This window comes from Leptosomus discolor, chromosome 2, assembly GCF_034619465.1.
Source record: "Leptosomus discolor isolate bLepDis1 chromosome 2, bLepDis1.hap2, whole genome shotgun sequence".
Lineage (NCBI taxonomy): Eukaryota > Metazoa > Chordata > Aves > Leptosomiformes > Leptosomidae > Leptosomus > Leptosomus discolor.
In genome coordinates, this window is record NC_141392.1 from 89,155,741 (window position 1) to 89,171,171 (window position 15,431).

General features: G+C 38.4%; 1 protein-coding gene across 1 annotated transcript in view; it reads left to right on the forward strand.

The window, feature by feature from the left end:
* The window catches only part of UBE3D (ubiquitin protein ligase E3D), a 59,842-nt gene that overhangs the window by 7,807 nt on the left and 36,604 nt on the right, over nt 1-15,431 (forward strand). The window contains exons 4-7 of the mRNA XM_086460464.1: nt 80-311; nt 5,991-6,060; nt 9,620-9,689; nt 10,578-10,686. Of these exons, the coding sequence (XP_086316590.1) occupies nt 80-311; nt 5,991-6,060; nt 9,620-9,689; nt 10,578-10,686 (481 nt within the window). The remainder of the gene's footprint in view (nt 1-79; nt 312-5,990; nt 6,061-9,619; nt 9,690-10,577; nt 10,687-15,431) is intronic.

Consider the following 15,431-nt stretch of genomic DNA (forward strand, 5'->3'; position numbering starts at 1 on the left):
TGTAAGGAGTCTAAGCGCTCTTTTAGTGTCTTAGAAAAGAATATGATATATTGAAATATTTTTTCTTTTTCCCTCTTAGGAAATTTCTCAGAGTTCTTCCTCTACCAAGTGAAAACTGGAGTGCTTTAGTTGAAGAATGGTGTTGTCACCCTAACCCCTTTGCCAGAAGCACTTTGCACCCTCAGCATGATGACTGTTTTCTTGGAGACACTTTTTTTCTGTTGAATTCAGGAAATGAATTACATATGCCTGAGTCTCCCATGTGCTGCTCAGAGACTGAACACTGTACTTCTCAGAGTGGCTCCAATTTGGTAAAGTATTTTGTGTGAATATTTCTTAAGTAAACGTATTTAGACGTTTTTTCGTTGTGAAACACTTTTTTGCAGCTGGTTTATTTAACTTGTATGTATTACAGAGCTGTTTTGAAGGTCATGGGGAGTTGTTGACATTCAGTTGTACAGAAGCCAGAAAATATTCTAAGCTGTGACTTACATTTTCTAAAGCATGCACCATGGTCTTGATATTGACCTAGATATACAAGCAGAACTTCTTCCTGTAAACTGAATTAGAAACTGTAATTGTGTAGTTCTAAACCCAAATGTTTCCCCCAAAAAAATATCCTGAGTGAAGGATATCAACATTTAGTAAGATAATAACTGTAAAGGGTTAGATGTTTGTCAAAGGGTAGTGAAGTGAAGAATGAGGAGGAAACTGGAGTAAGAATGCTTTTTCTTCTTATTCAATGACTGGATGCATAACCACAAGTATGATCAAAGGAAGGTGTGATTTTTTTTTTTTTTTTCCTTTCTTTTTTTTTAGCTTTAGAAATATTTGGAAAAATTAAAATTGTTTTGGGTTCAGATGTGGCTGTTTTACAGTCTTAGAATATAGTAAGGAAATTGAGTTTGTTTGACTGCTCTGTCTAGTGAAAGGGACTTGCCACCCCAGGTTATAACTCTTCATGTTGATGTTTCTGAGGTGTTGCAGGAGGGGATTCACCCATCAGATGAGCCTCTAGGAAGAAGGCTATCATTTGGCTTAGAAACATCGAAATTTGTTGTTGCCCAGGAAAAAGACCATTTGTAGGCATACTGATGGTGGGATAAAACCCATGAAGAAAGAAAATTCAGTGCTTTACTCACCTTGGAAATCTAGCACTTGTATAAAAGTTCAAGCAGTAATCTTTTCTTCTACTAGAAGAACATCCAGGAACTAAGTTCACTAAAGCCTACATTTCCATAAAGCCTTTTCTGTTAATCTACTACTGTCTGTATTTGTGCTGACAAAGGCTGGGCCTGCAGATACCATCGTTTCTTCCAATGCCATGGATTAAACCTAATTACTGAAATCATTTGACAATTAATGGGAACCATTGCTGCCTTGGCAACTTGTGTCTATAACAGCTGATGACTTGCTATGTACAGATTTCCAACATGAAACTTATAATGTGTTGAGAAGGAACACAAGAGACCCTGATTCCTGCCTGCTACTTATCGTCATTATGGATTTGTATTATCCCCAGTTAAATCACTGGGATTCTCGCAGTTCAACGGTTGCCGGCGCAATGGATCCAAGCGAGCTATCTGCTTGGGGAGCAGTTCTGCTCTACAGTATCTGCAAGTCTTGCAGCTGTGGTCCCTTTGGTTTCTTGTTCCATTTTTCTTTGAAAAGCAGAATATGAGGAGGGAAAAATAAGAACTGATACCCTGAAAGGATATCATCATGGGATAAACAGATTAATTTGGATTAACTCTGTGGCGGTTATAGTTACATCTTCTAACTATCCTTAAGAAGGAGGCCGGGCAGAAGATTCCAAATTTCCAAGAGGAAAATGCTTTCTGCCAGAGGTCCCCAAAATGAATTATCTCACATTTTGGTAGTCTCAAAAGAGATCTAGAACAATGGAAACGAAGATGGGAAGAGGCAGGGTGCATGGAGTCCATACTGCAGCCCAAAGGCAGGGGAGCAGTTCTCCCAACACACATTTTCAATCAATCAAAGAGAATGTTTGCCAGAAAAGGGTTGTTTTTGAGGCAGAAACATGATAAAAGGATGTGGGAGAAAGATGCTACTGAGATGTGGGTCAAACCAGGACAACAGCAGAACTTTTGAATGAAAGAGGAGGCTATTTTCTGTCAAAGGCATACAATAGTAGTTTAGTGTCATGAATTTTCATGTTTGATTCCTTAAGCTTGCATTGAAGTTAAGGATTCTTTCCTTGTGTGAAATGTCTTTCTACATCTTCCGCAGTTGCAATGAATTCTCATTTCTGTGTTTGCTTATTTCCAGCATCGCTCAGTTGCCAAGCAAATGAGCAAAACTGTAACATCCAGCAGAAACTGGACTAATAAGGAAAAAAACCCCTCATACTGAAAAGGAAAATTCTTCCATAATACGAATAATAGAAAGTTACAGGCAAGATAGATTGCTATTGGCATAAATGTTCTCATTTCAGAGAATATTGTTGCAGTCTGCCCCCGTATGAAAGTTCTTTTTTAATTGCATTGCAGTTCTTTGGAAAGTGTTTGCCTATGACCAAAATAGTAGCAGGAATGTACCAAAGATGCTTAAACAATCTTTTCCAGCCTCCAGTGGGACCAAGACAGCATCCGTCCATTGCAAACATATTTTTCACGTCTATTAGTCTTCCAGTGTAACATAGTTTTTAAATGTCACATGGTCTTGCAGCATCCTAATAGTATCTCTTGGGGAAAATATTTTCCGTGACACCGTATCAGGGATCCTTAGGAATAGAAACAGAAAATATTAGGCTGGTGATCCACCTCCATCTGCAGATTGCCAGCAGCTGCAAGTTGTCAGATAGATATATTGATTTAATTAGTCTAGCTAAAACTATCGCTTTTTCCATTGAAGCATGATACTGCACAATTCTTAGCTAGCACCTGTAACTGTAGTCAGAAAAAAACATTCAAGTTATAGCTTTCAAGGAAGTACTGTATGTTATATACTTGCACTGTGCAATATTTGTTCCAACCTCAAATACTGTTTTTCACAAAACCCTATCTACTTACCCTCACTCTTCACATTATGCAAGTAATTTTACTGTATATGTTTGAGAGAAGTAGCAAGGTAGGAACTGGGAAAGCGGATAACTGTGTATATATGTACCAGATGTTTTTTCTGATTTGCATAACAAGGGGGCTCTCATAACAAGTCAGCTCTCTGAAGCTTTAACAGAGCCTGTTGGGCTCTCCCTGGAGCTTTTAGTTTGATTCCTGGTTTGTGAGGAGCAAGCAGGACTTTGTGATCATAAGTTCAGATTCCATGTGGGATGCCTTCTGGTTTTTGTGGAGCTAGAGTGGTCCTCTCTGTTAATTTTACTATTTGCGTAGTACAGATCAGTGAACTCTGTTAGGTATTTTCAGCATCAATTCCATCAGTTCTGTCTGAGCTATAGGTTCGAGAAAGATGTTCAGTATTGATTTAGTACTGTAAATGATGGAAGCTTTATCACGTTCTTTGGTAAGCTGTTTCAGTGGTTAATTATCCTGACTCTTGCTGCCTTCTTATTAAATTAAGCACACTAAGAGTTGCGATTGTGAATCTCTTTTTATCTCTGAGGTGTATTTACTTTCTAGAAAATATTTTTGTAGCAGTTTTCCAAACCATTTCCCAAATTTTTAACATGCTTTATAGATCCGTTTTTGCAGTAATCATCTCACTAATTCTGAAGATGTTATATTTTTCTGTTTGTTTGTGTCAACTATTCAGTCGTTCATGCATTCAGAGGTCATATTTGCCCCTTCTTTGTAGCATCTCATTAGTAGTTTTGGTTTGATTAGCTACCATCATCTAAATTCTTTTGATTTTTGCTATCTTCCACTATTTATTCCTTTATTTTATCATCACTGGCTTTGTTTTTCCTGTTGTTCCTGAATATATGATTTGGCATTTGGCTGTATTTTAGTGCAGATTGTTAGACTAAGCACAGCCTACTTAATGATCCAGACTGATGTGTATAGCTCCTCTCTCCCCCTTGTTTACTCCTTCTCTATCATTGCAGCAGGAAGTACTTACGCTTTTCTGTAGAGTAACTGAAAAAATTGGCCCAGCATGTTTGACTCGTCTATAATCTCTTTCATTACTCGTCTAATCACAGACCACTTGTCCTTCAGGGCACCTCAATTAGAATAAATCAATTGATAAAGAGTTATTTTGGTTGCGATAATTGTGCTTGGAAACCTGTGTAGTCTGAAAGTCCACAATCCAGGTTCTGAAGACAACCTGTAATGGACATACCTCAAAACTTACCTTTGTAAGACAAAAAGTGTACCTGACATAGCTAGGGCTGTTTGGATTTACTTCATGCTGCTCTTTTTTTCTTTTTTTTCTTTCTTTTTTTTTTTTTTTTTTTTAAATAATTTTGTGATATGGTAGGCCACAGAGCACCACTTTTTGTTCTGGACATCAGTCTGACACACCATCATCATACATTTTAAAATTTGAATACTAAGGAGTATGGTAGTGGTGATGAAGAAAAACTGTGCTCCCCAAAGAGCGCATGTGTGTTCGCTCCAGTTGGAATCCATGGGAATTGTCGCCATCTTTTACAAAGGTTACAGAAAAAGATAAATTTGGAGGTTTTTTCCCTCAAGTAGTTTATTTATGCTAAATTTATGCTAAATTTATATATTATTTTTGTAGACATGTGCTGCAATATGATTTCTCAAGTTGTTAGTGACTTGTTTGGGCTTATAAACCAAGCCAATAGAACAGCAGTTGTTTAATTATGCATGGATATTTTTATTCACTGTACACTGTATGAACAATTAATTATAATTGTGGTTGTACAAAGACCATGTGTAAAATCCAATTTAGGTTTCTTCTTATTCCATTCTGAGGATTTCTAGCTCCAGAAGGGTTTATTAACTCAGGAGCATCATTGTGGTTGTATATACATACTGCTTCCAGACCAGGGCTGTACTGTGCTACACTGAGGTTAATAAGCCCACACAGAGTCAGTTCTGGAGTTTAGGCTTCGGATTAAAATAGGAGTTGCGCTTACTTGTATCTTTATACAGATAGTGAATTTAAATATTAACACTGGAATTAGTAGGAGTGCTACTAGAGCAGATCACAGGTTCATCCAGAAATGAGAACTTTTTCAATGGGCGGTAATGGATGCATAAGAGTAAGGCAAGTATTTAGTGATGTTTTGGGCAGTGTAGAGACTTCTTGAACTAGATGTTGTTATCCACATTTTTTGTTTTTAATAAGCTCTTGATGAACATTGATTCCCCTGAGTTTCTGAAGACTTTTTGAATTTATTTATATTTTTAATATGAAAAATACTTCCCCGTAGTGAGTACCAAACTATATTATACATTGTGTGAGAAATAACTTCCTTTTCTTTGATATAAACCAGGTTAATATTTCATAGCATGAGCTGTGAGAGTAAATGTTTTTTTTTCCTCTCCAGCTTTTCCAAAACATTCGTGATTTTATATATCTCAATGATACCTCTTATTTTTCTTTCATGCTTTCTACCATTTCTTGCCACATATGGAAACTGTTTTGCACCTCTGACAGTTATTGTTATTCTTTGTCAATTCCTTTTCTGTTTATATATATTGTATATATACAAATACTTATTTTGTATATGTGTATATACTGTATATATTTTGGAATGCTTCTTTTCATGTGCCTTATTTTGCCCATATACAAATCGAATTTACCTTGTCATTTTATCATCCGGTCACTCAATATGAGAAGATTCTCTTGTTAGCTATTACAGGTTGTGGTGTGTGGTCAGTATATATTGTCAGAATTTAAAACTAGTATGAAATTTGCAAGCCAGTTGAAGTGTAGAAAGCTGAAGTAGTGAATGCAAATCTGTGTGTATATAAACATAAAAGAACAGAAACAAGTACAAAGTTCACTGTCTACTCTGGAGAGTATGTTAAAATTATACATTCCTTTTTTTTCAGAATAACTGAGTGATATTTAAATGACGTTTCTTTGTCCTACAGAAATCAAAGGAAAATACCAGAGTAATTTGTAAGCGCTGCAAGACAATGCTGGGAGAAACAGTATCATCAGGTATGGGATGTACAAACCAGACTTCACTGTATCAGCCATTGAGCACTGGGGATTAAAAACTGGAGGAAAGTAGTTCATCAGTAAGGTGCAGGGCTGATTCCTGTGTGTTTGTCTCATTCCCTTCTGGGACAGATCACAGAATCACAGAATGGTAGGCGTTGGAAGAGATGTCTGGAGATCATCTAGTCCAACCCTCCTGCTAAAGCAGGTTCACCCAGAGCAGGTTGCACAGGACTGCATCCAGGTGGGTTTTGAATATCTTCAGGGAAGGAGACTCTACAACCTCCCTGGGCAGCCTGTTCCAGTGCTCTGTCACCCTCAAGTCAAGAAGTTTTTGCTCATGTTGAGGCGGAACTTCTGTGCTCCAGTTTGTGCCCGTTGCCCCTTGTCCTGTCACTGGGCACCACTGAGAAGAGCCTGGCCCCATCCTCTTGACACCCACCCTTTAGATATTTGTAAGTGTTGATAAGGTCCCCTCTCAGTCTTCTCCAGGCTAAAGAGCTGCAGGTCTCTCAGCATTTCCTCATAAGAGAGGTGCTCCAGACTCCTAATCATCTTTGTGGCCCTCCGCTGGACTGTCTCCAGTGGTTTCCTGTCTCTCTCTTGAACTGGGGAGCCCAGAACTGGGCACACTACTCCAGATGTGGCCTCACCAGGGCAGAGTAGAGGGGGAGGATAACCTCCCTCGACCTGCTGGCCACACTCTTCTTAATGCACCCCAGGACACCATTGGCCTTCTTGGCCACAAGGGCACATTGCTGGCTCATGGTCAACTTGTTGTCTACCAGAACTCTCAGGTCCTTCTCAGCAGAGCTGCTCTCCAGCAGGTCGACCCCCAGCCTGTTCTGGTGCGTGGGATTGTTCCTCCCCAAATGCAGCACCCTACACTTGCCCTTATTTAACCTCATCAGGTTCCTCTCTGCCCAGCTCTCCAGCCTGTCCGGGTCTTGCTGAGTGGCAGCACAGCCTTCTGGCGTGTCAGCCACCCCTCCCAGTTTTGTATCTTCAGCAAACTTGCTGAGGGTGCGCTCTGTCCCTTCATCCAGGTCATTGATGAATATATTGAATAAGACTGGAGCCAGTACTGACCCCTGGGGAACACCACTAGTTACAGGCCTGCAGCTGGACTCAGCACCGCTGGTCACAACTCTCTGAGCTCTGTCCTTCAGCCAGTTCTCAGTCCACCTCACTGTTCAGATGAGGTTGTTGTTTCCACTCTTACACCTTGAAAGTGTCTTACGACAGGGATTTTCCTCATCCATGTTTCTGTGGTGTATTTGGCTAATTCCAAAGCTTTGGAAGACTCAGTGGATGATTCCAGTTTACTAGGAATCTCAGTAAAAAAGGAGAAATTACAGGTTGTTTATTTTGCCATCAGTCCTACAGAGTAATGGAAAAGTTGATTCAGAACTTGATCAATACAGAACTAGAAGCTAAAGATATGATAGGTAACAGCCAGCCTGGTTTCATGGAAAGGAATCCTTGTCAAAGAAATAGGTTATCTCTCATCATCATGCGATGATGAGATGATGAGATTATTGGTTTAAAAGCTGTCGTTATATTGAATCAGCAGGGTTTACCTGAAGCAGTGTAAAGATGAGTCTCTGGTGGTTTTTAAAATGCAGTTATTAACAGGAGAGAAGCAATGATAAGACTGTTACTAGCAGGGTTCATTCTTTCATTCTCCCTCTACTCCACTGCAATAGTCAGTGTGAGCCTGTCTCAGTTCAGAGATCTGGAGAATATAAAAACTTCTCAGAAGATGCAAAGCCTGTTTAAGAAGTAAGTCATGAGGAGACACAAGACAGAAGGTTCCCATTGTCCTGTACAGGGATCTGTACAGTACAGGCTTTAATAAAACCAAATTTAAGGTAAGATGTTTGAAAGCCCACAAAGCAAATTGTGACTTAGGGAAAGCAGTGGTTGGAAAAGAGCTTCACAGGACATCGTGAATAATGGATGCCTTAATCTAAGCCTTCAGATGGTTGTAGCAACCGTTAATTGATGTGATCAGTGGCTATAGATACTGTATACATGTGCTATAAATACTGTATAGATGTGCAGCGATTTGGTCTGGATTCTGTACATGGCTGAATTTAGATAGCATGTCCTTTGTTTTGGCCATGTTTCTTCAGTGCTGTAGGAAGTTTACATAAAGTTCAAATAACAGACAAAAAAACTAACCAGAGGTGTATGGTTTAAGTCAAGACAGAACCATCTCTGTGAAAAGAGACTAGAGAGCGGACTTGACTGTCATGCATTAGTGCTTCCTCATCAGCAGATGACAGTGCCTTGAAGATAAAGCTGGATTAGAGTGGCATAGTTGTGGAGGCCAGATTTGGCTTGAAACTCCTCTGTCGACTATTCCTTCCCCCAACTCTGTCCCCATATACTTATACAATTTTTTCTGGGGAAATCCCACCTTCTGTCTCTCTGCAAGGAAACATCTCCTTAATTCCCAATGCCCTCACAGCAGTAGCACCAGTTCCTTACTGAGGGTAACAGCTGGGGAGCTAGAATGACTGAACTGGCTTATTTTCCTCCTGTCTCCCAGGACTAGGCACAGCGTGGAGCAGACTAAAATTAAACTTAGAGGTAAAATATGATTTCCTAACAGTGAGGATAATTTAAAAAGTGTAGTACTTACCCGGAGAAGGGATGGCATTACCAAGCCTTTGGAATCTTTAAAGGTTAAGAGTCTCCTGAAATCACAGAATCTTGCTTTCATCCAGTTTTAATGGTGTATGTGGACAGAGATCAGATGAGACAATCCCTTCCATCATTAAAATTTATGGAACTGATGAATCTTTGCTGCTGTTCACATGCTAAGGCTTAGTGGAATGAGTATGTTACTCTATATGCATAACCTGTTCTGCTGGCCCTCTGGTTAGGCTGTGTTTGTCGCGTAAACCTAGAGCTTCAGTATGATCATCTTTGATCTGACTTTATTGATGGGGATTAAATTCTGTACTCAAAACACTTCCATTTAGTGTTAAAGGCTGCCTTAGTGGAGCTTTTCGGAAACAGTTACACTGAAACTTGGAATGTATGCAGTTTTAGTGTTGAGTTAGTGAGATTTTTGGAAAGTTCTATTCTGCTCTTTGAGCAAAGAAGAAAATTATTCCCCTGTGTGTGGTGTTATTAAAACTGTCTCTTGTGATTCACTGCAGCATTACTGAGCAGCAGAGGGTACTAAAATACTTATGTAAGCTATGCTGATCTCAGTGCTTTAGGAAAGTTCTTTCAATTCATCTTTCAGGTTTGGCTTGAGTTCTTGCTTTGTTTCAAGATGATTGTTCCCAGCTTTAAACAAGGATCAATATGAATGACAAATTGCTGATCATGTAATTAGCTCAGAGCAGTTGTCTTCTGGCAATGTATGTTTTCTGTTATTAGTTGCTTCTCCTGCCACAAGCCAAAGCAGAATTTGACTGTCTGCTGCACCTCTTAATTGAGTGCTGAACAAAAGTTTAATTAGTATAGTGATATGGTGACTTACAGTCTACTCTTAACAAGTAGGTTGTTTTGTTGTACTTGAAAAATGTTTTTGTCATTTTAGATACCATTAAATATTATGTCACCGAGGTGATTATTCAACCATCTGAGGGAAGTTTCAGCCCAACACCAAGGTAACAAATAAAAATAATAAAAGAACCCAGATAATTTGCTCAGGTTTATGTTTTAGAAAGGAGGCTAAAAATGCACTAGCATTTTAGTTTCTTGAATAATTACATATAATAACAAAATGCTGTCAATTTTTATGTAATCATCAGAGAATTAAGCATTGTAAAGGTGTTGTAGTCTGAATTCACTTGTACAGTTTTGTTTGCTTGTCTTTGTGTGTGTTTGTGTGTGACGCAGGAGAGAGATTTTGTATCGTTTGTCACAAGCATAGTGTCTTTGTATAGTGTCTCATTATTCAGGTGATAAGCCAAAATACAATACTTACTTATTTTGAACTATTTAAATTTGCATGATGTCTGATGACTAATTATGGAAATTGAAGGTTACATTATGTAAAGTTAAATTAAGTAAAGCCTGGAACGTTTAATTGGAAGTGAGATTTTTTGAATTTTCAGGTAATTCGGTTTGAAGCTAAGACTAAGTTGAACCAGAACTTGGTCTAGCTCTCTTGTATCATGTACTATGTGTTAGTCACAGCTATTTCCTTTTTATATTTGAAATATATGCATCATTCTGAACTTTGTGTTCATATGTGTAAAACAGAGTAAGGAGAAGCTTTTATTCAGCATTTGACATTTGGTGTTGGTCAAAATAAAGGATGTGAAGTGATTGAGACTGCTGATCTATAAAAAAATTCCTGTTGCAGAAAATAGAAAGCCCTCTAATTTTGAGGGAAAGAAAGATAAAGCCGCATCTCTCAGTAAAAAGCGGTTGTAGGATATAGTGGAATTGGCAGTGTGGAGGTACTCATATACTTGTACTGCATCGATATGAATGACTTTGCCCATGTGGTTGTTATGAAAACATATAATTCGTGGTTAATTCTTAAACAGGTCTCAGTTCGTACAGAGCATCATTGCTCAGTGTCTTATGGAATTGTCCTCTGCTAAAAGCACATTTAGATTCACTGTAAAAGGGGATGATGGAAAAATCTATATTCTGGTAAGTTGTTTTTTTGTGGTTTTTTTTTGTTTTTTTTTTAAATCTTTATCCTGCTGAAAAAGTTTAACTTATGAATCTCAGCTCCTAAAATGTATTATTTATGCTGTTTATGATTGTATGTATAAAGAAAATTAACAAATTCAAATTCTTGAAGTAGTTTAGAAGAGTTCTGTTCAAGTAAGACATTTCCCTCCAATTTTTAATCTAAGCAGATGTACACATAGAAATTTTCTCTATTAATATAGTAATGAAAGTACTATAGATGCATGACAAGTAGCACAGAAATAACACTGTGTTTTGTATTCAGGAAATATGGAAAGCCTAAGTTTTGACTTTATAATATATATCTCATCTTCTTGCTCCAGTGCTTCTTATCTTTAATCACCGGAAGTTCATCAAATTGTATAACATCTTTCACAAATACTGTCTTAAGTCATCAGAGACTGCTAACTTAGTCAGTACATTGCATTGCAAAGTGAAGTGCAAACAAAAATAAAATTGCCTATTATACTTAATGTTCTAATGCTGTTAAACTTGGTTAAGCTTGATATTTAAATAGTGACAGCTAAATTCCTCAAACCTTTAAGACGGATGGGAATTCGGATCTGGAATTATCTTAATACTATACAATTGGTATAACCAGGGATGTTTTCTTCTATTCATGAACTAAATATAGGCACAGAATTTGTCATTTTGCAGTTTGTACAAGTAATTCATAGACACAAAGATAAAGAAATACATGATTGTAGATTCCTGCCCTGGATAAACTTATAGATGCCCTTTGTTGAGGTAGGCAATCTAATTAAATAAACAAACTCTTTATCTGTATGTTGTTCAAGTTCGATAATTTCTGAATATCTAGATGCTGAGGTAAGTGTATATCTCTTGCTTTTAAATAAATTTTAGTGCCAAGATAACATTTATGCAACCACTGAGAAATATTTCTGTGATGATAAAATAACGTCTCATGAGCAAACACATAATTGTTGTTATGTATAATCTAATTGAGGAGTCATTAAAAATTGTTATGATTTTTTCCATGTAGCTTATGTGTTTCCAAGTTACCTAATAGCCTGATGCTTAAGTCTAGTAGCTTATATAGAATGAACTGGTTATTTTCTAATAGAAAAATTGCCTTATTTAGCAGATTGCCATTGCTCTTAGCTCTGAGTTGCGTTCTTGCCAATGTATTGATTAGAGGATCAGACTGAATTAGCATAGGGGCTGACTTCTGATTGGCACGCCCTCGTTTTTGTGAGTTATTAGGGGGTTTTTGTGTTTAACATCGGAAAGCCCTTACCTATGTCGAGGGTGAGGTTCTAGGTACTGTATACACACCAACAGGTCTTCTGGAGTCACGGGTTAAGTCTTAGGACTCGGAGACCTTGTGGACATGAGTGTGATGTAAGCACTGTTTACATTTGTGATTGCAAACAGCTAAAGGTGCTTGAGGCTGAGAGTACACAGCCAAGTTAGACAAGTGGTCTCATCACTGGTGCATCATGGACCAGCTGTCCCACTTGTGTGTTTTGACAACGAGCCAAAGATTCTCATTCACAGTGTTTATGCGTACGTACGTGCATGCACACAGCTTAGGCTGTGTACGTGATAGTTAAGGTCTCTCACAAGTCTTTTAATGTTAAATGCAAATATTATGTATACTCATTTTCCTTATTTCCTCTGCATGTATCACTTAATATTACCGCTTACGTTATTTGCAGATGATATAATATGAGTTTCTGCTGTTTGTGATAAGCAAGTTCCTGAAAGCATTATAGTACTTTTGGTTTGGTTTGGTTTGGTTTTTTTTGGGTTGTGGTTGTTTTTATTTTTTAAGGATGACAATAAATAAAAGTCTCTTTGTGTCAGGAAAAAAAAAAAAAGTCAGTGTATACAGATTTCCTTATTTATCCTAACTACACCTCTGCCCCCTTCACATTCTCTGTAAGATGGATCACTTGCCTCCTGGTTTTGCTGCACTGTTGAAGAGTTTCCTACCTTGAATTCTCATGGCTTACAAGCTAAGAATAAGATGAGAACAGCAAATGGATGGTGAGATAGGAGAACTCAAGCAAAATGGCCAGCGCAGCAGGATCTTAATGGGTGTCTTTTTTTTCTGAACTATAAAAATATAGGTTTGAAACACATAAGTAAGCAGTTTTGTGGATAGATACAGGGAATTCATCCCATGGATGGGATCAACCTGATAAAACCCAAAAAGATACATCTGTGAAAAGCAAAAGGTGTGTGGTAGAGTTTGGAGTGTTTGAATACTAACTCCAGTCTTTCAGTACTGAATGAAAGATGGTTTTTGGAGTGGGGTTGGGCTGTAATGTGCTTTGAAAGAAAGGCAGCTTGTATTTCGGGCGAGTGGAGAGGGAGTGGGAAGATATCCCAAGAAAATAAATATGTAACAGAATAGGAGAGACCTGTCAATCAGGTACTGATTCTTTGACCATTTCTTGGAGGGCATGAGCAGAACAAGTTTACATTTGTCAAGGTTGGAAAGGGTGTCTTCGCAGTGATCAAGATGTGAGATAATGACTTGAAACCTTATTGAGACTTAGCTACCCAGCTCTTAGACAGCTTTATTCTTTGTGAAGTATGAGGAAACCACATCTTTATCTGAACAGTCTGAATGTGGGGACAAAGAAGCTGGAATAAAAGATGTTTGCACTACTGACCTGTGTAATGATGAAAGTAACGGTAATGTCTGCAATAACTGAGAAAGAACTAACAAGGAAGAACAACAGGGTTTTTTAGCCATGTTGAATTTGAATTGGTGCCTAATTGTCCACAATTTGATGCTGGTGACATAGGCTGAGATTTCAGGAAACTGATCACAGAACATCAGTTGTGGTATTTCACCTGTTTGGATCAGTTCCTGCAAAGTATAACTGAGATTTGTTGCAGCTTTTCTCCTAAGAACATCTTTGAAGCCTATCGACAAGGTGATTTAAAAACCAAAATAAAGCAAAAAACAAACAAAAACCCCACCAAACACTTCCTTCTGATGCTGTCATTTGAGAAAAGGTCATCAGTCCTGTGAGGACAGGCTGAGAGTTGGGGTTGTTCAGCCTGGAGAAGAGAAGGCTCCAGGGAGACCTTATTGCGGCCTTCCAGTACTTAAAGGGGGCTTATAAGAAAGATGGGGGCAATCTTTTTAGCAGGGCCTGTTGCGATAGGACAATGAGTGATTGTTTTAGACTAAAAGAGGGTGGATTTAGAGTAGATATAAGGAAGACATTTTTTATGATGAGAGTGGTGAAACCCTGGAACAGGCTGCCCAGAGAGGTGGTAGAAGCCCCATCCCTGGAAACATTCCAGGTCAGGTTGGACGGGGCTCTGAGCAGCCTGATCCAGGTAAAGATGTCCCTGCTCACTCTAGGGGGTTGGACTGGATGGTCTTTGAAGGTCCCTTCCAGCCCAAATTATTCTGTGATTCTATGACACTATAAATCTGCACTATGAATGAATTCTAAGGTTCTTTTCTTACTGGAGTTAATATGAAAGGAATTCTGTTGTGCAGGCTCTGTTGTACAAAGTGGTAGAGAGGAAGGAAGATTGTACACTGTGATAACATAGTTGAAACCACAGATCAAAATTTGAAACTGTGTTAGCCAGAAATAACATGTATAAACTGCTTTGAGTCAACAACACCGAGTCTTGGTGAGTGATTGCTCATTCAGAACAAAAGTAAGATCAAAAAATAATTCATGCATAGGTAAAAGAAGGAAATTATTGCCTGAAGAAGCAAGTGTAGTTCAGAAGTTGATTTTCTCATGGCAAAGTGTCCTTCCACCTGCAAAGATTCATCTGCTTTCTCTGTTTTGTGTGCTAAATTATTAATACAGATCTGTTACGTTGCTGTTGAGACAAAGTCATACTCTGAACAAGTGGCAGAGTGTTATTATCAGACGCTACATATCAACACTTGTCGTAGAAGGAAGTACTTTTCAGAAGGACCATGTTGCAAATTAATGGTCGCTTTCTCTAAAGCAGAAGGATTCTGAAAGGAGCAGACAGCTATTGCTGCATTGTTCCCTAGACTAGTTTGAAGGATATTCCCCTTCTGAAAATTATCCCAGGAGGCTCCTTCACAGGGAAGTGTTAGTAATTTCGAAAGGAAGGAACTCTGTTTAGTTAAAGCTAAGCATGTTGGCAATGGCCTGTATGTATAGGATGCTTCTCTCTTTTCCCATTTTCTCCAACACCTCTTTCAACACTTGGCTTAAACCACCGTGTGTAATGGTCCTAGCTAATGAGGTATATTTTGCAGTTTAGTCTATGAATGTGTGTAGTGAGTTACCAGAGCAAAACTGATGAACAGCCACTTGCTAAGCCAAGTGCAGTTGCTTGTCATCATTTATGTGCATATGCTAAAGTGATTCTCCTCCTCCCATCCCCTCCCAAGACATCTTTATCAATATACCTCATTCCTCCTTTAGGAAACTTCCACTGTAACGTTCTGAGCCTTGGGCTCTGATAAATTGTGACTGTCACATTCGATTATGACAGGTACTATGTGTCCTGTTAACGGGGGCTTTCTCCCTCCACAGGGAATATCGTATGTCTGCTACATAACATCATGTAACTTGTTTTACTTGAAGCTGATTAGGTCATGAGAGGCAGAAGATTACTCTCTAGTGAGCAGCAGTGCATAAATCCTGTTTTCTATGATAAATATTTCATATATAAACCTTTAATACAGGCTGTGGACTTGTAGAAATTGATTTCCATTGGTA